Source organism: Pituophis catenifer, unplaced genomic scaffold (genome assembly GCF_029215685.1).
Source record: "Pituophis catenifer annectens isolate HBS135680 unplaced genomic scaffold, rPitCat1.0.hap2 SCAF_4, whole genome shotgun sequence".
Classification (NCBI taxonomy): domain Eukaryota; kingdom Metazoa; phylum Chordata; class Lepidosauria; order Squamata; family Colubridae; genus Pituophis; species Pituophis catenifer.
The window spans coordinates 159,500-185,308 of NW_027256884.1; the positions used below are offsets into that span (position 1 = coordinate 159,500).

A 25,809-nucleotide genomic window follows, 5' to 3' on the forward strand; every position below is an offset into this window, starting at 1 on the left:
GACTGTTCCTATAGTCAATTTGTCTTTCAACCTGTGTTGGATTCGGTCATGGAAAGATAGAGAAAGCAGATCTAGCTGTGGAATTATTTTGACATGATCAGTAGTGGGTTCCACTTACCTTTGCTACCGGTTCAGAATCGGGAGTGTGTGCATGCATGTGTTTACTTCGCTTGCACTTCTGCGCATGCGCAGAGAGTCCGTGATGACGTCCAGGTGGGTGGGCAGAGCCTCCCACCGCTGCCACTACCAGTTCGCCCGAACCAGGGCGAACTGGTAGAAACCCACCACTGGACATGATGTACAGAAGGACAGTAACTCTCACAACTAACAGTGCAGACTTTAGCACCATGAAATTCTCGAAGCATCCAGAAAACAAGACTGTGAGATAGAAATGTTCAATGAAATAAAAATAGACTATAGTGGAAGAAAAAATTAGGTTTAATTAAGTCTGGGCAATAGGCCAGCCATCGATCTGCCAACTACAATTCCTCCCCCCCCCCCCGTCCCCCGAAAGGACGTGCAACCATTAATATGGGATGATTGAAATCAGTCCAAATAAATGTGGACACCCATTTTTTAGGAAATATAATTTTGGCTCAGAGCATCTCCTGACGTTAAATGTGGGGGGAGGTCAAGTAAATCAAGGGGTTTGTTGATTTTTGGAACTGGAGATTGATTAGCGGAGAATTTCTGGCTTCCTTTGATCCCTTGCATTGTCTCTTTGTGTGCTTCTTCCTTCAGGAGAAGGCTCCTATGGCCACGTGCAGATGGCTCCTTTGGTGGCACCAGAGAAGATTTCCTTTGGAATCAACACCAGATGCTCATCTTATACAACAGTTAAAGACATAAAAGACAGCTATGGTGAAGTGGATGGGCGTCTGGTCGCTAAAGAGGTAGGTCCTTTATTTATTTATTGCACAGAAAAATTAGAGATGTCCCGTTCCTCAGAGAGAAGGATACTAATTAGACATGGATGTTTGACCAGGCTGCCTTCACTGAGTATGAGAGACACACTTTATCCAAGCACCAGCCTTAAGAAGATTCTGAATGTTGAGGGACTACAAACCAGGAATGTGGAGTTAAACTTGTTCCCATGTTCTCTCTATACCTTATTCTAAAATGTAAGACACCCCTTTTTTAACAGTTTTGCAGTCCCAGCTTTCTACTCCAGGAGGCAGATGACAGGGAGTGAAAAAGTGAAGACTGACAGTTTATTATTGCATGTACTTCTAGGCCACTTCAATCCTGTGACTCTAAGCACGGAAGTGTCGATATTATTTTCCTCCGAAAGACAACACAGTTCTGGGCTGCATAAACAGAGGGATAGAATCAAGATCACATGAAGTGTTAATACCACTATATAAGGCCTTGGTAAGGCCACACTTGGAATACGGCATTTTGGTCGCCATGATGTAAAAAAGATGTTGAGACTCAGAGAAGAGCAACAAGATGATTAGGGGACTGGAGGCTAAAACATACAAAGAACGGTTGCAGGAACTGGACATGGCTAGTTTAGTGAAAAGAAGGACTAGGGGAGACATGATAGCAGTGTTCCAATATCTCAGGGACTGCCACAAAGAAGAGGGAGTCAAGCAGAGGTGGTATTCAGCAGGTTCTGACCAGTTCTGGAGAACTGGTAGTGGAAATTTTGAGTAGTTTGGAGAACGGGTAAATACCACCTCTGACTGGCCCCGCCCCCATCTAGTCTCTGCCTCCCGAGTCCCAGCTGATTGGGAGGGAATGGGGATTTTGCAGTAACCTTCCCCTGGAGTGGGGGTGGGAATGGAGATTTTACAGTATCCTTCCCCTGCTATGCCGAAGCCACATCCACAAAGCCACGCCCACAAAACCGATAGTAAAAAATGTTGAATCCCACCACTGGAGTCAAGCTGTTCTCCAGAGCACCTGAGGGCAGGACAAGAAGCAACGGGTGGAAACTAATCAAGGAGTGAAGCAACTTAGAACTAAGGAGAAATTTCCTGACAGTTAGAACAATTAATCAGTGGAACAACTTGCCTCCAGAAATTGTAAATGCTCCAAGACTGGAAGTTTGTAAGAAGAGATTGCAAAGCCATTTGTCTGAAGTGGTGTAGGGTTTCCTGCCTAAGCAGGGGGTTGGACTAGAAGACCTCCAAGGTCCCTTCCAACTCTGTTATTCTATTCTATTCTAATACAGAAGTTATTTGCCATTCGCTTCTCTTACCCTGGTTTTTAACTTTCAGGTTTAGCTTACATTCCCACTGGTTTGGCCTCAACTTATTTTGATTTCAATTCGGGAAAGAGTGTTTCCCTAGAGATGACATATTTAGATTAAATGGTGCTTTATTAGTACAGCACAAGGCTAATCTAATCCTTGATCGGAGGAACGGAGACTCACTGAGGCCTTTTCGGGGCTATCCCAGTGGAGATTTTTTTCCAGTTGAAGATATTGGTGCTCAATGTCATAAAATTGACATTTTCTGTGAGAAATCTACACTTCTTCCCCGATATAACAACCACTGACATGTGACCTTTACAAAAATCAGCCATGTCCCACCCACCCCAGCTTAAGTGGCGCATTCATCTCTAAGGCTCAGGGTGCTTGATGAACGCAGCCGAAACAGAGCAGCCTCCCCACCTCCTTTCAGCTCAGAGCTGGACACTTTGTGGGGCAACTCTGCTGGAAACCGGAATAGAAGGTAAGCATATAAATCACATATAAAGCATAATATTTGAAATGTTTAAAAAACAAACCATAACATGTTTTCTCTTTGCTTATTTATTTATTTATTTATTTATTTATTTATTTATTTATTTATTTATTTATTTATTTATTTATTTATCTATTTAGCTGAAGCTGTCCTCTCGTGATAATACAACACCTGTTTTCATGGCCCAAAATACTGCTGCAAAACTCCCTGGGTGCTTAAGAACAATTGGTGCCGTTGTGGTGGGCCAGCACGGTAAGCCGAAATGCATCCGGAACCCACATTTATAAAGTGTGAACCATCCAGAGGCACTTAGGTGAGATGGGCAGGGTAGAAATGTGATGAAGGGATAGATAAATAAAATCTGTAAAATGAAAGAACAGAAATATAAAAGAAACGCAGAGCTGCATCCTATACAGAAATTGCAGCTTCTTAACATGAATTCAGTCCCACGCCTGACCATAACCCTCATTCCACCACCCGGCCTCCAAAATGACAGAGAAGAAGTCTTCGCCATCAGGGAAGGATGCCACTTCTGTGGTCCGGAACCTCTAGATTGCTGGGCTGGTCAGGAAACTTAAGATTGACCTGATCTTGAGGGAGGCATTCAGAAAAGAAAAAGAAGAAGAAGAAGCTGCTGCATGGTGAGAGCAACATATGCAAAAGCAGAATGTCATTCCCTTAATATAACCAACCTGGACAATTCTGTGATCTACCAGGTTGTTTTTTTTGTCTGCACCGGATCTTGTGCGGAAGGGTTGCCTCTGCTCCGGAAAGAGCTGTGAGTGGATCGTTGTCTTTGGGACAGCATTTTATCAGGCTAGCTGTTTGCTGGTGCTTAAATAGTCAGACTCATATTAGGATTTTATACATGGGGGGGGGGAGCCCATGAAGTAGAAACAATTGCCCTAAAAAGCACAAAGCGTGGGTTTCTTGTTAAATGCAGGGCAAAAATAACATCTTCCTTTAACAACTGATCTTTCTAGTAGTAAGTATTTGATTTGCATTACTGGTGTAAAAGGTTTACTAGACTTATGTAAATCTGAATGTGGCATGAGAAAATATTTGATTTTCTAAATTATTACTATTTTTATTATTTTCTGTTGTTTCTACACATCTCTACAAAGTTTTTGGCTGCTCATTTTATTCTAGGCAGGCTTTCAGTGATCATTCAATTCCTGTCAGCCTTCTCTCTCTCTCTCTCTCTCTCTCTCTCTCTGTCCAGGGACCCGGGTCTTCCAGGCCTGTCCGGCAGTGGTCAGCCTGAGCTACCTTGGTGGCCCTTCTCTTCTGCTGGCTCTGCTGGCCAGGGCTCAGGATGACCACGCGGTTTATGCGGCCGTCAAGGTCTTGCAGACCGTCCTGAGCTGCAGCGCAGTGAGTGAACGTCTGATGGGGGATGAAGGCAATGGGTATCAGGTGAGACAGGAGGGTTGCTCTTTCTCTGCAGCTTTTAGAATTGGAGAATTTAGAGTTTTTTCCAAAATTCTGATTCTTAGGCTGGCAGTGTTTGTGCATTTATTTATTTTATTTATTTATTTATTTAATTAAATTTTTATACCGCCCTTCTCCAAAATAGGACTCAGGGCGGTGCACAGCCAAGGTAAAAACAAGACATATATACAAACATGGTGAATCTAAAAAACTATTTAAAATAATTAAATGTTTTGGCCGAATTAAAACCATTTCCAATTTAAAATCAATTTAAAAATTAAAAAATTTGGTCAAGCCAGCCCAGCTTGTTGGAATAAATAGGTTTTTAGGGCCCGACGAAGATTGATTCAGAAATGCAGTACTTGAACAGCAAGTATGTGTGGCAATCTGATTTGCGGCTTGACTGAAATTCATTACAAAAAAGTTGATTGTCACATACTTTCAGTATTTTCATATTCAAAATTAACATGAATTTTCACGATCGTTTCGTTCTATTGTTGGAGGAGGAGATAAGGCATTTTCCCGAGTCACTTCCAAAAGTTTTGGAGCTTGGAATTTTGAGTCCTTCTAATGAAAAAAACCTTCTCCTTCCAATAGCAATCCTGGTGGCAAGAATTCCCTTTGTTTGCTTTATTGTAATCAGAAAGCCCAAATCATTTTCTTTTAGTTCCTCCAGTGGAGGAACGAGTCAGACCGGGAAGTCAAAAGGCCAGTTAGTCTCATTTCCCAGAATGGATGGATTTTCCCAAGTCTTTGTTTGGTGGCTGAAGCTCTGCTTAAGAAGAAAGTAGACAGACAGAGTTGTTGTCCTTTTGATCTTTGAAAAATGGGAATGCTTAGAGAATTCTGAACGAGGTTAAAGTTGACAAGTTTCATTACTTTCCATGTATTGTGACTACCATGAATCTTTATAATGTCCATATATTCTGCAATACTATGGATTTTAATAGTTGGCTATTGATGGCTTATCCATGATGGAAATAAAATACTGTGGAATAAGCCTCTCTTTGTTGTGGTGTTGGGTCATATTCTTTTACAGATTCTGGCATATCTGTTGAAAAAAAAGGCCCACCTACTCAACAGCAGAATTCTGCATCTCATTCTTTCCATTGGTGGTACCACGGAAGCTGCCTTAGAACAGCCGACAATCAAAAACTTGGAGATCTTCCAACATATTGTCTGCAATTTTGAGGTGATGATGCTAATATTTATTTGTTTGCTTGCTTGCTTGCTTGTTTATTGGCCTGTGGCTTATGTGTTGTTTTTAGCCCCTGGAGAACACAATCTTCCTAAAATTTTACTTCCAAATTTTGATGACACAATCTCAATAAATGTAGAGAAAATTCCTCAATCTTTTTTAGCAGGAAAAAAAAAAGTATTGTGAACCTGCTCACTTTTGAGGCATCATTAATTAAAATTACTCTATGCTGTGGCAATCAGCCTCTCAAAATACATATTGGAGGAAAAAACCCACTACTTCTGGCATACAGAGATGTCTCCTTCCTGGGAAGCCCATTCGGTATATATGAGTCAGTAGAACCTGAGGCAGTAATTCAAGTCATATCATATCAAATATCATATTATATATTATTTATTAGACTTGTGTGTCACCCATGTCATCGAGGTGACTCTAATGGAATGATCCTCTATGTAAAAAAAGCCCCTGACACAAAATATTGTCAGGTGTTCTACTGCCAGTTTTCCATGTAAAAAGAATCCTTCATGTGGATTTAGGTAGACCATGATTGAGCTGCAACAATCTGGACAACTAGAACGCAGAAAGAGATACCTGTTGCCTGTTCCCTACAATCTAGGTGACTCCCACATCTCTTCAGCATGCAGACCAAATGGGCTCTCTCTGTTGCTTTGCTTCCCTTTGGCTTTCAGCTGTGGTCCCCTGCCTTGGAAAACCTGGACCTCCCTCTGTTTAAACATCTCACGGAAGTTGTCCAGTCCTCCAGGTATAGAGAGGCCTGTTAAGCTAAGTGGGTCAGCAATTACATGTATCCTGGGCTCACATGGCAGCCATGCCATGGACTAAAAGTTTAATTATGGGGTCTATAAATCCATAGGAATACCTTTCCCTTTAAAAAAAGCAAAACCCACCAGAGTTTACTGCATATTTTCATATTTATCCATATCCTTCTGCATGTCCTTATGGAAGCATCGCACAGTGTCCGGAGATTCCAAAACGGCCTTCCTGCTTTGTAAATGTAAAAACCCTAAAGATTTGTGAATCCCGTTTCTTTTTGATTGAAAAACTCTCCAGGATTCTGATAATGTAGTGATTTTTGTCAAAGCAGCACTTATTTCCTGTGCTGTGGAGCTCCAGGCATCAATAATTGGTTTGATTTGAACTCTCTTTGCTGGGCAACCCACAAGAGAAGAGCTGAGTCGATGCAGAGCAGAAGGTGACCTGGCTGAGAATCTGATCTGGTGGCTGGTATTTTGAGAGCTGCCAAGACAACATCAGAAGCCAAAAGTTCAAAAGTAGAAATACAAATAATGTTGTGGCTATATTATCTTCAGGAAAAGAAAAATCTCTTTTTAAAAAATTATCTCTTTGTTTTTTGTAGAGGAAAGAATTCCACCATGACCCCCGTCCAGCAGGTGCAGATGGTGCCCAAGCTTTTCCTTCTCCTTGGGGATCCTGGGATCCCAGCCTCTCGCGTCCATTGGATCTCTCTCCTCCTCCGTCATTCACTCCAGGGCCACTTCAGCATCAAAGACCTGTGCTGGTATTTCCACTCAGCTCCTGCAGCCCGTCAGCAAATAGAACCCCTGTGTCCCTTGAGTTTAAGGCAAAAGACTTTTCCTCATTGCACATTGCACATTGAACATTGCACATTGCTTTTTTCCAGCCACAAAATGAAGACCCCACCCCCTTCACCAGCTCAATCAGTGGCAGGGAGAAAGAGCAGAGGGGCAGTTTATCCATGCTAGGTTAACCCCGGAGGAAGCAGGGCAGCAGGGACAGTGGGGGGTGGGGGTGGGGGGAGGCTACCCCTGTGCAGCAATGCCCCTGCTCTCCCCTCGGTTCCCTTCTCAGCATCCTTCTTCTTTCTACCAGAGTGTTAGCAACTTTAAAAAATGGGGACATTAATTCCTGCCTGCGCATTTCTAGGAGCTGAAGTTGGTGAGGATAGGAAGGCCTGCTTTGCAACATCAGAGGAGGCTTAGCTTTCCTTTATGACAAACTTCTTATTTTAGACTCATGAGTTGCCTCATCTTCTTTCTTTATGAGGACGCAGGGAAACATCAGTAGCAGCAATATTTATTTCTCCTGTGAGCCACCTGTAAAATATTATTTTGGGGTTTCCCCTAAGAGTGATTTGAAGGTCTTCATGTTTGCATTTTGATCTAACCAATTTACTTTTTCTTATTCAGGATTGGCTTATTCTTGGTTTACACTTTATGTCCTGCATCTATTGATGAAAATGAGACCTTCTCCAATAATATTCCAGAGGGTATGAAATAGAATTGTGTGTTGCTAAAAAAAAAACCTAGAATATTTACCTGTAATATAAAAATAAGGCACATAATGGCTTGCATCTTTGACATCTGGAGGTGGACAAGTGATAAAACATGCATTGCAATACAGACTCAAATCCTGAAGTATTTGCGTGGGACATCACAATTTCATTGCATCATGCCTTGTTTTCAAGTAGTCGCTTGTTTCAATATCCAAAGCTTAGTTAATGGATTGTCTAGTTTATTTTGCTGTGGACTGTTCAGGTTACATGTCAAGAAATAGCATGCAATATAAGAGTACCGTAGCCCTGATGTCTCACCCTTATTCTTCTTGGCTCCTGTAGCTGCTTATTGCTAATATTCTGCCTTTCAAAACCAAACTCTAATCCTGTAACTCCTGAAAAGAAGATATAAGTTGGGCTGATAGAATAGAGCATTAAGGCACCATCCATGCAGCAAAGAATGAAGGACTTGCTGGTGCTTGTCTCATAAGAAATGGGAGTGGATTATGAATTGATGCCACTCTGTGGTTGTGACATCAAGGCTTGTAGCATGTCTGTGTTCCTGCCTAATAACTACCAGACATAATTTTGCATCGGGTGGGAGGCTGGAGGAGTGGCTGAGGGAAAGAGAGGAAGAGTGGAACAACACATATCCACGTTTCGGCTCATGAGGGAGCACCAAACCTCCTGAAAACAGCAGGAGCCGGAGCAGCTGCTGAGCCAGGCAGGGAAGCAAATATTGCACAGACGTGGTAGGTCAGATGATGCTTCCCTCGCCACCATCCATTTTGGAGCCTCCCCTGCAGCTCCACTAGCCAAACTTCCGGTTGCTACCCATCTGAAGGGAAACTGCAGGAAGAAGAACAAGGGGAAAAAGAGAGAAAGGAAGAGCATAAAAATGCTCTCTGTCCAAACTCCCGTCTGCTCTTCCTGTTTACTTGCTTGGAGTTAAAAACAAACAAACAAACCTCATTGGAACCAAAATTGAAATACATAGGAAAACTTCCCAAAGCCACTTGTTTCCTTTTTATTACTCACTGCTGTGCTCGTAGCTAAGAGCGTAAAGTGTCTATGTACAAAAAGAATATTTAACTCCATTTTGCAGGAATGGAAAGAAGACAGAAAGTTCTGGTGCCACGAGATGCTTTCTGCTGCTTGCTTTGCCCTCGAGAATTGCTCTTTAAGCTGCCTGCCATGGGGGGAGGGGCCGGGCGCTTCCTTTGAGAGAGAGAGGGAGGCGGGCGGCCCCATTATTTCTGCCCAAAGAGAAATGGCAGTGATGCTTGACCTGACAGGAAACCCTGGTGGCAAAGCAGCCTAATAGGGTAGGAAGACATATCTAACGGTGGGCCGAAAGGCAGGCTGTATTGTCTTGGTTAAGTTGTGGGTTGATTGAAGAGGCAGAGAGCAAGGAGTGTGACTTCAGCTCTTTATTGCTACCGTGTAACTCTAACAATCCCCGCCTGGCAGTTTGCTCTTTTATAGGAGCTGCCAGGTGCCTCAACCAATCACTTTAAGCTATTCTTCCCGCCTGGTGGCAGATCTGAGTGAAGCCTTCACTTCTTTGGCTTCAGTCAGTGTTTACTGAATATCTAAAGAGCCTTTGCCTCCTGGATGAAATCTGTTCTCTTTGGATAAAAAGGACATTTCATTTGAAGGTGGACTATAAACCTAAGAATAAAACCTGATTACAGACCACGTATTAGCCGTACAAGATAAAATAAAACAAGGATAATCTCATATTTGAAGAGCTTATTATTACCAGTCCACGTGAATTATCTGCTCAAGCTCACTTCATTTTGTATCATGCATTCATTAGAAGTCAAATCTATTCATATGCAGAATTTCACATACATTCTTTGGATTGTCTTATTTTTAGACTTAACTCAGGCACCTGGAAAAACGGTCTGGCTTCGAAATCAGTTGTTGAGCATGCTGCTAGATGTAATACAACCAGACAAATTTCATTTGTCCTCTGAGTAAGTAAGAACATCTGTGTGTCCGTGTGTATACAATCTCCTTTACAGCGGTAAAGTACAATGATAAATGTACTTCTTATTCTAAAGTCAGAACATAATACTTTTTCTTTCTGTAATCTATCCTCTCCAGTAATCAAAACTATAAATCACTTTATTTAAAATAATAAACTGTTTAATCAGCAGAAATTTGACACAGATATTGAAGTGGAGAAAGTTAAGGGGGGAATGGGAGAACAATCGTTTTGCTCCGTTTTCTATCTTGAATGCTTTCTGCTCTACAGTCTGTAAGAAAGATAAAATAATGAAGGAAGGAAGGAAAAGTTTGGATCTTATGACAGATCCAAACAGGATTCTTATGAATTGTCCAGATGTGTTAGAATTGGCAGGATATAATTTTTTTAAACACACACACACCAAACCATAAAAAGCAGGACATTGGATTCCGTCTCCCAGCAGGATCCCTGACGCTGCAAGGAAGGCTTTCCTTCCGGGCAGTGGGAGCCAAATCAGGGCTCCTTCTCCTGCTGCCGCCTCAGAGAGAGCCGTGGATGAGGAGGCAGGGCAGGAGTGATGAAGGCTGAGGCTTCCTCCTGGCCAATCCCTCTCCAACCTTGATCCAGAGTTGGGGAGCCCTCCTTTGCTTCGGAGATGCACGAACCTCAAAATCCATTTCCACCTTGAGTTGCTTTTACTTAATCAGAGGAACCTATTTCTATCTGAACAAGGTTAAGATTAGCTGTAACTGAATATTTGTTACGTTTGGGATAACTAAGGGATTTTAAAAGCACAACAGTTGCTCAGGAGCTAGCAAATGTTTTCAATTTCTATTGTTCTAGTAAGTCCACTATGTCATATAGTTACAACAAATAACATTTAAATGTTGTGCCTTTCAACCCGGTGTTTCCCTCACAGGATCCAAGAAGAAATGTTCCAGGCCTTGGGCCCTGACTGGTTCCTGATGTTTATGCAAAGTCACGTGCACAAAACCACAATTGTGCTGGCAGCCAAACTGCTGTTCCGTTTCCTGCACAACCGCACACACCTGCATGAGTTCAGAGAGGGGATTATGGCAGGCCTGTGGCTGAGAAACAGCTTAGAGGGGCTGAATATTTTGACTGGTAGGTCCTCAGTGCTTCCGGTTGGCTTGCAATGTGATGCTGAGACTAGCTGTGGATCATGACTAATTATTTCAATAAATCAGTCATCTCTCTCCCTCCCTCCCTCTATCTCTATCTATATCTATCCTCTATTTGTCTCGATTTGATTTCTATAGAATTTATTAATTATTTTAAGATGTTTTTGGCTTTTGTTAAAAATAACCCTGACCAAATTTGAAGGAAAGCTAGCAGCCCAGCTCGGATGGCCAAAGGATTATGGATTGTGTACTAATATCACTTTCACTGCCTCCTCTTTGGGCCTGATTTTTCACGCTTCAGGTTTTATCTGTTTAATTGCTCAATCAAAAAGAGAGAGCCATGCTTTTGATTTCTTATTTGCTGGCCAATACAATTTAATTCTGGTTATTTGGTTGATAAACCTTCAATCAATCAATGTTGAGACACTGTTTTATTTCAGGTATTAATGGAGACAGTAATGAAAGTAGGAAAGTTTAAATCAGCACAGCCAACATGGAAAGGGAAGTGAATGCAGTTCGGTTTTGGGGAGCATATCCAACCCGTAGGTCAAACCCCTGGTTTATTCGACCAGAGATAGTTCATTCAAAGGCCTCTAGCCTGGCTGCACCCCCCACCCCCCATGGTGAGCTTCTGTCACTCAGAGCAGCCTGTGAGAATTGCAATGAAGGAGATCCCGGGGCATCTGGTCTCCCTCCTGCCGCCATCTAAAAACTTCTCTGCTGAGACCAGCCACCACCGACGGCTGTATTATGCAGCATTTCCTTGAGTAAATACGATCAGAAGACAGTCTGGTCCCTTCCTGGGGACTTCTTTTATCCTTGAAGGGAAACAATAATAAGGATATAATAAATAATACTAAAATATGATATGCTGGTATACTAGAATTAGTAGAAACTTGTTATTCTGTAACCATTAGGTTCCTGTAATACAGGTGAAACTCAAAAAATTAGAATATCGTGCAAAAGTTCATTTATTTCAGTAATGCAACTTAAAAGGTGAAACTAATATATGGGATAGACTCATTACATGCAAAGTGAGATAGTTCAAGCCTTGATTTGTCATACTTTTGATGATTATGGCTTACAGCTCATGAAAACTCCAAATTCACAATCTCAGAAAATTAGAATATTATGAAAAGGTTCAATATTCTAGGCTCAAAGTATCCCACTCTAAACAGCTAATTAAGCCATAACACCTGCAAAGGGTTCCTGAGCCTTTAAATGGTCTCTCAATCTGGTTCAGTAGGAATCACAATCATGGGAAAGACTGCTGACCTGACAGTTGTGCAGAAAACCATCATTGACACCCTCCATAAGGAGGGAAAGCCTGAATAGGTAATTGCAAAAGAAGTTGGATGTTCCCAAAGTGCTGTATAAAAGCACATTAATAGAAAGTTATGTGGAAGGGAAAAGTGTGGAAGAAAAAGGTACACAAGCAGCAGGGATGACTGCAGCCTGGAGAGGATTGTCAGGAAAAGGCCATTCAAAAGTGTTGGAGACTTTCACAAGGAGTGGACTGAGGCTGGACTCAGTGCATCAAGAGCCACCAGATGGATCCAGGACATGGGCTTCAAATGTCGTATTCCTCTTGTCAAGCCGCTCCTGAACAACAAACAATGTCAGAAGCTTCTTACCTGGGCTAAAGACAAAAAGAACTGGTCTGTTGCTCAGTGGTCCAAAGTCCTCTTTTCTGATGAGAGCAACTTTTGCATCTCATTTGGAAACCAAGGACCCAGGGTCTGGAGGAAGAATGGAGAGGCACACACTGCAAGATGCTTGAAATCCAGTGTGAAGTTTCCACAGTCTGTGTTGATTTGGAGAGCCATGTCATCAGCTGGTGTTGGTCCACTGTGCTTCATTAAGTCCAGGGTCAACGCAGCCGTCTACCAGGAGATTTTGGAGCACTTCATGCTTCCTTCCGCAGACGAGCTTTATGGGGATGCTGACTTCATTTTCCAGCAGGACTTGGCACCTGCCCACACTGCCAAAAGTACCAAAACCTGGTTCAATGACCATGGGATTACTGTGCTTGATTGGCCAGCAAACTCGCCTGACCTGAATCCCATAGAGAATCTATAGGGCATTGCCAAGAGAAAGATGAGAGACATGAGACCGAAAAGTGCAGAAGAACTGAAGGCCGCTATTGAAGCATCCTGGTCTTCCATAACACCTCAGCAGTGCCACAGGCTGATAGCATCCATGCCACGCCACGTTGAGGCAGTAATTGATGCAAAAGGGGCCCAAACCATGTACTGAGTACATATGCATGCTTATACTTTTCAGAGGTCCAATATTGTTCTATGTACAATCCTTGTTTTATTGATTTCATGTAATATTCTAATTTTCTGAGATTGAGAATTTGGGGTTTTCATGAGCTGTAAGTCATAATCATCAAAATTATGACAAATCAAGGCTTGAATTATCTCGCTTTGCATGTAATGAGTCTATCTCAAATATTAGTTTCACCTTTTAAGTTGCATTACTGAAATAAATGAACTTTTGCACGATATTCTAATTTTTCGAGTTTCACCTGTACATATATAGCCTTTGTGTTTGTATCACATATATTATGACTTTATATTTCCTGTAACAAACATATTCTGTTATTAGGCCTCTGTAATGTATCTGGTATTTGTCAAACATTTGTTCCTGCCATTTGATCTGAACCCATATTAATCTTCTTCCTGTTTTTCTTGTGCCATCTAAGAACATGGTACGTATCTCAGTTGGAACTGCAGACATCATCCGAGGAATAATTTACACTTCAGCTCTAACTTACACCTTTGATTTGTATAAGCTCCTTCCTTGCAGAACCAGGGGGCCAAATGAGCAATTGGGAGAACAAAGGAATGCTCAAGGAAAAGATAACGCCAATTGGGAGGCTTCTATTCCTTTGCAGGGCAACAAGGAATATATAAACCTAAACTAGGAGGCCAGAATTAGGTACTAAGCTGATGTCTCTGAGGGTATAAAAGGACGCCATATCTTCCCCAAGGTGTGGCTATCTCCTCGCATGCATGTTATCTGTATGTTCTGGATATAGTCCCACCCAATATTTTGTTTTTGGCCATAAATAAAATCTGTTTTTTTTTTTTTTTTTTTTTTTTGCAAGCCTCGTCTTGAGTCTCTCTCTTTGGCATTCTGGTGACTCAAGTATATTTTGGGACCTTACATCCTGTAAGCCAGTAAATTGGCAGTCAGCTCAGAGAGAGCCTGATAAAAAGTTTCTTGTTCTTTGTCTTAGACAATTTGAAGAGTTCTCCCCAGTTATTTGAATATCAGCCATATCCACTCTCTGGATTAATGGAGCTAAAGATGTTCCTGAGCAGCTCAACCCACATTCCAGAGATTTACCTCCTTCTCTCAGGACTTCTTCTGGACACACCAGTGTCTAAGCCACTTGATGAAACTCAAGTAAGCCACTGCATTGACACGGTAAAGCATGGGAAAAGGGTTTGAAGAAGCTGAAATAGTTTATTGAGCAAAGCGAAAGGACAGAAACTTTATCTGTGAATAAACCCTACAAAGGAAATTTTCACAGAAAAGGCAACAGAACAAGAAATGTCAATATTCAATAGAGGAATCTTCCTTAAGCTACTGAGAGCCACTTCATGTCAGAGAGTGCAGCAGCCCTGGCCTAGATTATCCCCAGTGTAGCCCCTTTCCTGGGAATCAAATCTCTCCTGAAGCTCATTTTTGGGAAGTTCCAAAACTCCCATTGTATACTATCACAATTATTCTCATGCCTATCAGCTATCAAAACTTTATTTGAAACAGGACCAACTCATACAGCTTAGAGTTTTAAAAGGGTAACCATATAAACCATTACATTAATCTTTTGAAACAGTCCCAGAGTCACCTAAAAACAAATTTGAAATATTTCTGTCTGCATATTTATTTCTTAACTATACTGACATTGTTGTTTTAGTTTTGGATATTTTGAATATTTGAATACTAATTTTCTTGTGCTGGTTAATCACCACCATAAAGTAAGATATTAGGAGGAATTTCCTGGTGGCGAGAGATGTTAACCCGTAGAATTAATTTCCACATGAGGGAATAAGTTCCCCTTCCCCAAAGCATGGCTGGATGGCCATCTGTCCTTAGAGTTAACAAATGAAAGTTTTAGTAACTATCTATGATTCGATGCCATGCAATCCATCTCTCACAGCTAGTTATTGATTAAACCGCACAAAATCTTTGTGTGTGTGTATGTGTGTGTACACATTCAGGTATATCTTGTTTAATTCTTTGAGATGATGATGTGCATATACAAATTCTTGCAAAATAAGCATAACAGGAAAAAATGCTGATATAAATAGTCCTACTGTCACATTTTGATTTCTTTGATTTTCTTTTTCAAAAATGTATTAATGAATACTTTTCACTAACATAAAGAACCTTAAGGAACAACAAATTGAGCAGTGTTTTTTATTTTGGCTATCCACATCAAAGGAGCTTTTCTCAAATGTGTGTTGTGATATGAAGATGCAAGTTCTGCTCCTGATTTACTTATTTTAGTGTCATAAGAATTTGCATCACAGTATCTTGATTCAGGTTCCCACCTTTGCCCATATTTTGGATAGAATTTAGAAGTAGATATCATGTTTTAACCTGATGACCATTTTGGAGGTATTGCTGAACGCAGGCCTGATTGTTTCAAGAGGAGCCACCCGGACATCCTGCATTGTCATTTAGCAGTGTGGTAAAGCTAATCCTTTTGGCAGTTTCATGAGATGTTCATTTTCCAGGCAGGTTTGGGTGCAACATTCGAGTGGCTGCTGTGCCACCATCACACAGAGACGGTAGTCAAAACTGGCTTATGTACAGAGGCCGCCATTCTGTTGCTGGAGATGGTCTCGTCCCTCACCAGGCAGGTGAGTCCTGTCCTGGGGATGTTGCAGGCTGAAGCCCCACAGCCACTCGGCAACAATGGAGGGATGAAGCAGCCCCAGTGGCTGATTGGTCTCTGTTTACACACCTGAGCTGAGGCTGTTTTGAAAATTTAGAACAAAAGAAAAGAAAAAGGGTTAAAGAATATGCCAGTAGGCAGGAAATCTGGTCAGCAGGGTCACTCTCAGACTTGACCTTCTGCCATGTAGAATGCATTTGGATGGGGGCACATTTGTTTAGGATGCCAATCCCTGTTTGTCAACTGGGTTTCAGTTATATGCAGTAGTTTCAGGGATGAAATGCTACCAGTTCGCACCGGTTCAGGTGAACCGGTAGTAAAAAAAAGCTACCGGCTCGTCTGAACCGGTACTTCCGATGATCAACTGTGCCGTGCAATTTATATTTGCTAGAAAGCAGAAAATCCTGTTTTCTAGCAAATCAAAATCACGTGGCACAGCTGTTCCCCCCCCCCCTTGCTTTTCTACTTACCTTCAGAAGGCTCCTTTTTCCACGTGAAGCACGCATTTGGTGCACACTCTGCATGCGTGTGCGCAGCATGTGTTTGGTGCATGCTGCGCATGCATGTACAGCATGAGTTTTGTCTGTGCCGTGCATGCGTGCACACAGCACGTGTTTGGCACGCACCACGCATGCGCGGGCAGCGAACTGGTGGCAACCTGGAGAGGATTTCACTACTACTGTAGTTTGTTTATTTTATTTAACCAAACCTCTTTGCTGCCCTTCTTTCCAAAGGTGATCCTTGATATTGAATAAAATGCAGTATAAAGCATTGAAATAATAACGATTCCAAATTTAAAAATTCAATTGAAATAAAACTAAACAGGATGGAGAGGGAGGGAGCAAAGTATGCACAAGGAAGAGGAAAAACATCCCCAAAACAGGATGGAAATAAGGAATGAGAAAAGAAAGACAAATTGCCTCGAAAAGGGAAAAAGAAAGAACAGCCAAACTAGTTTTCAATTCAGTGACAGGAAGCCTTTCTGAAGTTTTTCAAAAGTGTCCAAGCTTTTCTTTCTCTGCTATTATTTTTACGTTCCCCTCATTTATTTTCTGTTCTCTCAATCGAAGTAAAACCTAAATAATTGAATGGCTTTTGGTGAAACTTCATGACTAAGCTTTATGTTCCCCTTTAGATTCCCGCAGAGGGAGAGGATTCCTGGCAAACCAGCTTCATAAAGGATGTCCTTCACTTCGTCCACCTGGTGTACCAGAGATACCCCCAGGACCCCCTCTGGTCCAGCTCTCCCTTCCTCCAAGCCCTGGCCTTGGCTGCCTTCCCCTCTGGGCCACCCCAGGTAGGAAGGGTTGCTGTTCGGTCCAGATGGCCGATTGCCTTCTGTTCTGTTCAATAGGCTGGTTCAGCAAGCAGCCAGCGTCAAGATAATTGTAGTGACGGGACAGACCATGAGTTGGTATGGAGACGGATGGGATTTTTTTTTTTTTTTTGAAACAGGTTTTATTGGCTTTTTCTTTCACACACATATTTTATGAACAGAGTATTGACTGAATCATATCTTCTGCCAAAGTATTCTTTTTCCCTATTTTTTTATCTTGTCTTAATACTTCTATACTTATTATATAAATAGTATCACCATCCACCCTCAAATCCTAATTTCTTAACATTATTTCAGTTGGTTATCTTATCTTATCCATTGTTAATCATATATATTCTCTTTTAACTTTCATATTAGTTCATTCTTCATCCTAATAAGTTTGAGTATACTCGGGGTTGCTCTTCTACCATTCCATCTCTCTTATTTTACAACAATCCTTCTTCTCCTTCTCCTCTCTTTCCCTTCCCTTCCTTCTTCTATCCTTTTCTACTTTCTTTCCTCCTCTCCTTTCCCTTCCTCCCTTCCTAACCTTCTCTCCTACTCTTATTTCCTCTCTCTTTCTTCCTCTCCTTTTCCCTTTCTTCTGTTCCTCTCTCTCCTTCCTTTCTTCTCCTTCTCCTTCTCCTTCTCCTTCTCCTTCTTCTTCTTCTTCTTCTTCTTTGCTTTAATTTATATGCCACCTTTCTCCGGAGACTCAGGGCGGCTTACAATGCGTTAAGCAATAGCCTTCATACTTTTGTATATTTATACAAAGTCAGTTTATTGCCCCCACAATCTGGGTCCTCATTTCACCTACCTTTGAAAGGATGGTAGGCTGAATCAACCTTGAGCCTGGTGAGATTTGAACTTGCAGTAATTGCAAGCAGCTGATGTTAATAACAGTGCTTTAGTCCACTGTACTGCAGGCTCTTTTCTTCTCCCCTCATTCTATCCCTCTACTCCTCTTTCCATTCTCTCTCCATTGTTGTATTCATTTTCAATTCAATATTTGCCAAAATGATATCCGGGCAATCCTGATTTTTTCTCCATTTATTAAATATGTTTCTCACAATCCCCATCACCTTTTTTTATTTTATTTTTTTTCATAAAAAAGTTTTTTTATTTTATAAACAAACAAACAAACAAACAATACATAATCAATCATTCAATATATCTTCTGAATGCATCTTTTAAATCTTCTTTTTGCTCCTCCAATATTTATCATATCTTAATATTGTAAACAAACAAACAAATAATGCATAATCAATCATTCAATATATCTTCTGAATACATCTTTTAAATCTTCTTTTTACTCCTCCAATATTTATCATATCTTAATATTGTCATTCCCTTTATTATAACATTTCCCCCATTTTTCTTACTTCTCTATTAATACCTTAATCTATCTTTTAATTATATTAAAAATTAGACAACCATTTTATTCCCACACAACCTTCAACCCCCACTCCCCACTTCCACCCCCGACTTCCTAGAGCAAAAACAGGGTATAGCATTAAACTAAACATAAGCTAAAATATACTAACTTGCTACAAGATTCAAAACTCCCTCACCCTCTTTAACTCCTCTTTTAAAAATTGTTCATCAGCCTCCCCTTTTAAAATTTTAATTTAAACAATTTAAAACTTTCTTTAAAGCGTATCTTTTTATTTATTTATTTTATTTATTTGTTTTAATTTGTATACCGCCCTTCTCCAGCAGGACTCAGGGCGGTGAACGGCCAGAATAAAACAGAACATACAAAATTTAAAAACAGTTTAAAAATAATTAAATATTTTTGGCCACAATTTAAAACAACCCAATTAAAATCAATTAAATTTAACCAAAAACTGTGGGATAAAGCCAGCCTGGCTAGGGCTTTTTAAGAAAAAGAAAAAAAAAGAAAATATTATTTTGCATCCATTCAATTTTAAATTAACCATTTTAATACTTCATTAAATTCTTTTTTTTTCTCTCAGAAAAAATACTTCAATAAAATATTCTTCAGAATATAACCTTAAAGATACTATTAATCCATTGAGTTTAGTTATTTCTAACTCTTAAATTCATTCTTCAAAATATCAATTTCAAAACTTTCAGAAAACTATCCATTAACTTTAAAGTTAACCATTTTAATACCACAATCATTTTTTAAAAAGCTATCCATTTTTAGTTAAACATTTTTACTTAAACTTAAAAAAAATGCTAATTTCAATAGAGTTTTCAAATTTATTACTAAGATCCTCCCCAAAAGAAATTAATCTTCAATTCTTCCTTTCTTTCTATATTTTTTCCAATCCTTCTTCTTCAGTAATACTTTCTCCTTCAGCATTGCTCCTCCCCCTGCTTTTATTTTCAAAAATTTTTGAATGTAGATTTGAGACTGATGCATCTTTGAAAATCGCTCTCTCCTAAAAGTTATCTCCTTCATTTTGAAACCTCCATTTCGACTCTTCCTGCTTATATAATCAGTCACTTCCTTCCTTAAAGATTGATTCTGTCTATAAAACCAAGAATTGTCACGATAAAATTTATCAGTCTGCAGGAAAGAGTCTATTTGCTGCTTTTCAGTTAACTGCATAGAAGCCTCTGCCAAAACCTCTGTTTTCAATGTGCTAACTTCCATCGTGTTCCTGACAGTCTCTTTTCCCTGCTCCAAAGACAAATTAGTTTGATTTTCTTCTTCTTTTCCAGCCAGCAAATCATTGTTGTTCTCCAGATTATAATTTTGAATAGTCCTTTCAATTGATTCCAGTATAGCAGAGGTATAGAAATTTAAAAGTTCTTGTAAAACCTCTACAGTCACAACTTGTGAATTTGCTGGCTCATATAGTAATGATCCTCCATCCTTGATGTCAGCCATATTTCAATTCCCAGTTTAAGTTTATTCAGCTATCAGGTCAATAAATCCAATAATTTTCCACACAATTTAGAAGTATAAAGTAATTGAGGTCAATACAATAGTCTTTTTCATTTCACTAGCACTTTAAATCTTTTTCTTGCTGCGTAATCCGGTAGCTTTTACAATGTTGCAGCTTTAACGATCACTTTCACTTGTAAGTTTCATTTTAACGCCCTTAAGCGCCATCTTTTTTCTTTCTTTTAAACGGAGTTAAAGTTTAATACTTGCATTTTCTGTTCTCCTGATTTGCTCTGCCAGCATCCAGATTCGAATTTTCTCATAGTCCTTAAAATTGCACTGCTGGTGTGGTCGCAACTCCTTGTTCTGCATAAAACAGAATCGTCCCGGATCCGGAGCACTGAAGGGCTTTCAGGGAGCTCTCACCCTGCAAACCCCAGGCTTAAAAAAAAAAAAGCCTGGGGGTCTAGGGGAGCTCTACCCAGACCCTTCTGCTCTTCTCTCCCCCTTTTTCCCTGGGGGAGAGTTTCGAGCTGCTAGAACAGCTGATTTTCGCTGTTCTAACGGCAAACGGAATCACGGGGCTGGAGCTCCTAAAGGGGCGTCCATTCGGGAACGCGGAGCCACCAGAAGCCCCATCACCTTTTTTTATTGTTAACAATATATTTCATCTTATTCCATTTTTACATTGAAACCTTTTAACTTAGTTAACCTTCCACTTCTTACTTCCTAATTTCCTATCCTAACATCAATTAATTATTTTATTTCATCATTTACTAACATTTCAATTTTATATCTTAATTTCAATTATTTCCATAGTTAAACCAAATTACATTTCATATTACATATGCTGATCCATTTTACAATTAACAATATCATTCATCTTGTTTACTTCTTACATACAATTTCTACTATTAACACAATTCCCTTAATTCAACTAATAAATGCTTTATTTCCCTTTCTTTACTCCATTATTCTTCCCCTTTTAACCATTTTCTTTTGGTCTCTCCAAGATTCCACTTCTTAATATTTTTTCCCCTTTATCCCATTCTCTTATCTTCTTCTTTTTTTTTTGTCTTTTTATATTTATTGTATCTTTTCCCCTGGATCCTTTCTCTAACTATTAAGACTATTACCCTCATAATTCTCCCCCTGTTTTTACCCAGTCTTTTCCCATTTCCATCTCTTCCCTTCTTTTGGGGGGGATATTCCCCCATCCATTTTTTTTTTTTTTTGCCACTGTCAATCCCAGTGTAATTATCTTTTTACCTTCATTTATTTTCCCTTCAACATTTTATTCTTGCTTCTCATTTTTATTCTCTTCTTCCTTTTTTTGCATATTCTAATCAGGCTTCTGCTTCTTTATTACCCCTAAATGCTTCAAACACATTTTTAAACATCTCCATTAGTTCCTAATCTTCCCAGTGCTCCATATTCCATATGTCAATTCAAAAATTTTTTGCTTTATGTTTAATTAAGATTCAAGTCCATGTAGTCTCTCTTTTTTTAAAATTTCCAAATATTATCCAGTTCAAATATTTATCTAGTCCATTCCACTTTAAGACTTTATTCTTTTTCACCTCCTTTCAAAGTCAAGACCCAGCTGTTTAAAAGTAAACAAATACTCCTTAAAATTTATCACAGTAGTCGAAATCCTTTAGTCCTTTAATTTTCAAAGCAATTGTTGTAATGCTTTCTTTCCACCAGCAGGTGTCTCTCTCCAATCCACAAATCCCAAGACAACAAAGTAGCATGTTTAAATCCACATAGAAAATACTTTCTCTTCAATTTCTTTTATTTATTTTTATTTTTATTTATTTTTATATGCTGCCCTTCTCCAGAGACTCAGGGCAGCTTACAATGTGTTAAGCAATAGCCTTCATACTTTTGTATATTTTTATACAAAGTCAGCTTATTGCCCCCACAAACCAGGTCCTCATTTTACCCACCTTAGAAAGGATGGAAGGCTGAGTCGACCTTGAGCCTGGTGAGAATTGAACTCGCAGTAATTGCAGGCAGCTGGATGTTAAATGCTGCCTTAGTAGGAGGCATTAGCCTCCTACGCCACTCAGACTCCTTCTTTTCCTTTTATTGTTTTTATTTTGTCCAAATTCCATTTAATTTCTCCAAATCCAATTTTAAGCCCAGGTAGAAGGGGTTTTTTTTCCTTTTTCTTTTTCTTTTTTTGGGCTTTAGTCCTTTAACTTCCTCTTTGTTCTTCTTTTTCCAATTAAAATTCCCAAGTGCCAATTAGCCACTTATTTCCATGCCGGGACCTTCTTTAAAGCTTTTTTTAAAAAAATCTTTTTACCTGTGAGTTGGCCAATCGCTCACTCGGTAACAATACTCCATTCAATCATCGCTCCTGCACAAATCTTAGTCCAATTCCCCCAGCTTCAGAGAGGTTGTTTCAATGGCTGCCACCCCCACCGCCGGTTCAGAGAGCTGCCTCTGACCCTTTGAGGAACTTGCCTGTTCCTCTTGGTCATCCGAGGCACCTTTCCTTCTTCGCCGTCCCTCCAAGACGGTTCCAGTCCGAAGACCCCGATAGCGGTTTGTCTGGCTGGATTTTCACGAGGCTTGTCAGAGCACGTCATTTCCAGCCAGTCTTGCCGTGACACTTCCGGTTCCTCCTGACAGACAAGATCTTTATTTATTATTTATTTATTTTATTAATTTTATTTCTATATTGAGGAATTTGAATTCCTGATTTTTTTTATTGGATAAATCTAAGATCCAGACAATATTCCTCTTATGGCTGAATCTGAAATTTGACATTCAAGTATGATATTCAAATTAGATGACAGAAAACAAATGGATGAATAATTGTCAGTTTGTTGCAAAAATCAAATCCAGAAGCACACACAAATAAACTGATTCAGCAGGATTCATTAACTTCTTTATATACAAGAATATATATATACAATACCAACAGCAGATTCACAGTTTCATTTCAGCTCAGGTAAGCAGACAAGTTTACAGACACTGCTTTCAGTTTCTTTTTACAGACTCAGAAACTGCAGACAAGGACATGCCCTGGCTCAAGTCTGTCTCAGCTGCCAATTGGCTGACTTAGTTGCTATGCCTATTCATTGGCTGACCTTGTTACCATGTCTTCCCAGTCATGAATATTCTGACAATAATCTAGGGGTGAAATCTAATTTTTTTTGCTACCGGTTCTGTGGGCGTGGCTTAATTAGTGGGCAGGGCTTGGTGGTAAGGTGACTGAGAGGGCGTGGCTTGTTGGTCAGGTGGGCGTGGCCAAGTCAATGTCACTTCTTTGCCCTTTTTTAACCTACAAAACACAACACAACACAACACAACTGACTCACCCACAATATAAAAGCAGCTGTGCTAGACCCAAAATGGCCCCTGCAACAAGCAGGAACCTCACACAGCCCCAAAAAGCCCCAAAAAACAACTTTCACACTTTATACACACAAAATTCCACATACAGTTTGTGAGTTTTTGTGTGTTTGTGTAGTTAGAGTGAAACACTACAGAAACACACTAAATCTCAGAAAGCTGCACAAATATTATTTTATTTTAATTTATTCTTATTTTTATATAAAAGCAGCTAAATTTAAAACTTCCTAAACTTTAAATGGCTAGGTCTAAAAAAAGAACAACTAAAAAAAACCCCCAATTAAAATAAAAAATAGTTATAAAATAAAAAATAGTTATAACTATTTAGTTAAATAGTTATTTTTTTAAAGCTCCCAAAGGGGGAAAAAACTTACCCAATAAAACAGGGGTCTCCAACCTTGGCAACTTTAAGACTTGTAGACTTCAACTCCCAGAATTCCTCAGTCAGCTTTGCTTTGCTGGCTGAGGAATTCTGGGAGTTGAAGTCCACAACTCCCTGCCTGCTTGATTGCAGGCAAGGAGATTCAGTTGCTTGCTGATGCAACGGATTGCAGGGATTACAGCAAGGCGTTGCGACCAACAGCTAAGGTAAGCAAGCTGAGAATGGGAGGGGGAGGGATTTTTGCTACTGGTTCTCTGAACTGCCCGCCGCCATCACTACCTACTTGCCCGAGCCGGTCCGAACCAGGAGCATTTCACCCCTGCAATAATCCCAATTGAACTGAAGTCTTTTGTCAGTCAAAAGGCAAATGAAAGAACTGCTTTCTTGAGAATCAGTTTGAAAGAAAAGACAGACTATAAAATTAATCAATAAATGATTCCTACTTTCAACTGTGCTTGGTCTAACTCTGCATCTAAGCCTGGGCTGTACTTTTTAGGCAGCATATAAATGATCTAGACATTATAAGACTATTTCTAATATATAGGGAAATGCTCATTTTTGAACAGCTACATGTCCTTCTTACCTGCCTCTCTTCCTGGCTCAGGGAAGAAAGTTGCCCACGCGTTCATCTCTCACTCTACAAGCAGCCCTTAATTTAAACCCCCGGGTGGGAAATGCCAGGAAGCCACACTACAAACAACGTGTGCTCAGAATTTCTAAAAGAGAGAAGCAGATTCTTGGAATAATAGTTTGTAGCTACAACCCGAAAAGTGTAAAGCCATTTCAGAAATCAGGAAACCAGATGATGATGATGGTGATGATGATGATTTTGTTATTATTTAAATAATGGAAGGAAGTGGGGAGGACAAAAAGGGAACACGTACGTCATCAATGCTGGCCACTGCTCAGTAAGGACTCCCTTGCTCTTGCAATTGCTTTCCACGCAGCTGTCCGACTATGGGAACATTAACTGAGTGAGAAGGAAGGTCCTAATGTGCTCTTTGAGCCTGGAAAAACAATTCTGAGCGAGTCCAAAGTGCTAGCTGGGGAAGGGGCATCTGGATTTTCCCGCAAAGCATGAGCTCGCTTACAGAGTGGGGCTGTGGGGTATTCTTGTTGGCAAAACCCATCTTTGTCTCTTTCCCATCAGAAATGGTTTCAAAGGGCTTTTAATTTATGGCATCCTTTATTTCTGCCATTGCTCATTTTCCGTATGCAATTTCATCTAACATCACGACTGCTGCTTTATTACATTTTAGCAATCTGTCTTATTTGTGGTTTTATGTTGATATTCCAGTTGTTGATCTATTTTTTCCTTATGGGGGATAAAATATAAGTGTGGAAATACAGCACAACCTGCCGGTCCCATGCTGGGGTTGCTGATGTTTTCCTTTTCTTCCAAGAGAGCAGAGGGAGCGGGTCCTGTCCCGTTGCCTCCTCCCAGGGAACTAAACATGCCGGCCTTTGTGATTCTTGGTTTCAGCCTCCAGCCAGGAAAGAAATTTGGGACTTGGTTCAAGTTCTCCTGATGGGAATAATGCTGCTGGACTGGAGGGACAAAAGTTGGCACCCCCTGGAGTTCATGCTTGAGGTCTGATGCGTTTGTCTGCCCCTTCAGTTGCGGGATGAGATGGAGGGAGGAGGGTTGGAAGCTCCAGGATTATCCGTGACTTGCCACGGACACATCCTGTCCCTTGTTATTTGCATTGTTACTTAGGAAAACTCTGCAAGTAGAAAAGTTTGATAAAACAGAGGGGAAGCGGATGCTTTAGCTCACCATTTGCTGTAGGTCCCATGCATTCCAGAGTCTTTGCAAGATTTTGCAAGGTTCATTTCCTTAGGGATTTTACGATGTACAAGTATGGCTCTCTGTGCCACACTACGACCTCGATAGTGAACTGTAGAGTATTAAGAGTATTACCACCCACTTTTTACTGAGGAAAAGGCCTGCTTCTGGAAACTGCTGTCCTATTCTTATTCTCTCATTCTTTTAAAACATTCTCTGAAAATGTTTTCACTCTAATGTAAGCTTCCTAAGAACATGGGATTGGTGGGGGTGTGTGCGGTTGTTGCTGTGTGCTAATAACACTAACCAATAAGACTCCATCGCTTATCTCTGATCGCAATACAGGCCTCTCCAGAGAATGCTGCTATTGAGCAAAAGATGTGCTTCCAGACAGAGCTATTGCTTTCCATGATAGAGATTGTCTACAACCTTGGTCAAAATTACAAGGAAACCTCCAGTTTAACAGGTGAGTGTCACTTGCAG

At 40.3% G+C, this 25,809-nt stretch overlaps 1 protein-coding gene across 1 annotated transcript in view; it reads left to right on the forward strand.

Moving 5' to 3' along the window:
* WDFY4 (WDFY family member 4) overlaps positions 1–25,809 on the forward strand; it is a 134,881-nt gene that overhangs the window by 41,801 nt on the left and 67,271 nt on the right. Inside the window, exons 21-34 of the mRNA XM_070943165.1 lie at positions 742–893; positions 2,831–2,942; positions 3,913–4,106; positions 5,161–5,313; positions 6,009–6,082; positions 6,698–6,859; positions 7,509–7,588; positions 9,474–9,573; positions 10,486–10,691; positions 13,953–14,122; positions 15,460–15,585; positions 16,756–16,917; positions 25,024–25,131; positions 25,672–25,792. Coding sequence (XP_070799266.1) covers positions 742–893; positions 2,831–2,942; positions 3,913–4,106; positions 5,161–5,313; positions 6,009–6,082; positions 6,698–6,859; positions 7,509–7,588; positions 9,474–9,573; positions 10,486–10,691; positions 13,953–14,122; positions 15,460–15,585; positions 16,756–16,917; positions 25,024–25,131; positions 25,672–25,792 — 1,920 coding nt within the window. The remainder of the gene's footprint in view (positions 1–741; positions 894–2,830; positions 2,943–3,912; positions 4,107–5,160; positions 5,314–6,008; positions 6,083–6,697; positions 6,860–7,508; positions 7,589–9,473; positions 9,574–10,485; positions 10,692–13,952; positions 14,123–15,459; positions 15,586–16,755; positions 16,918–25,023; positions 25,132–25,671; positions 25,793–25,809) is intronic.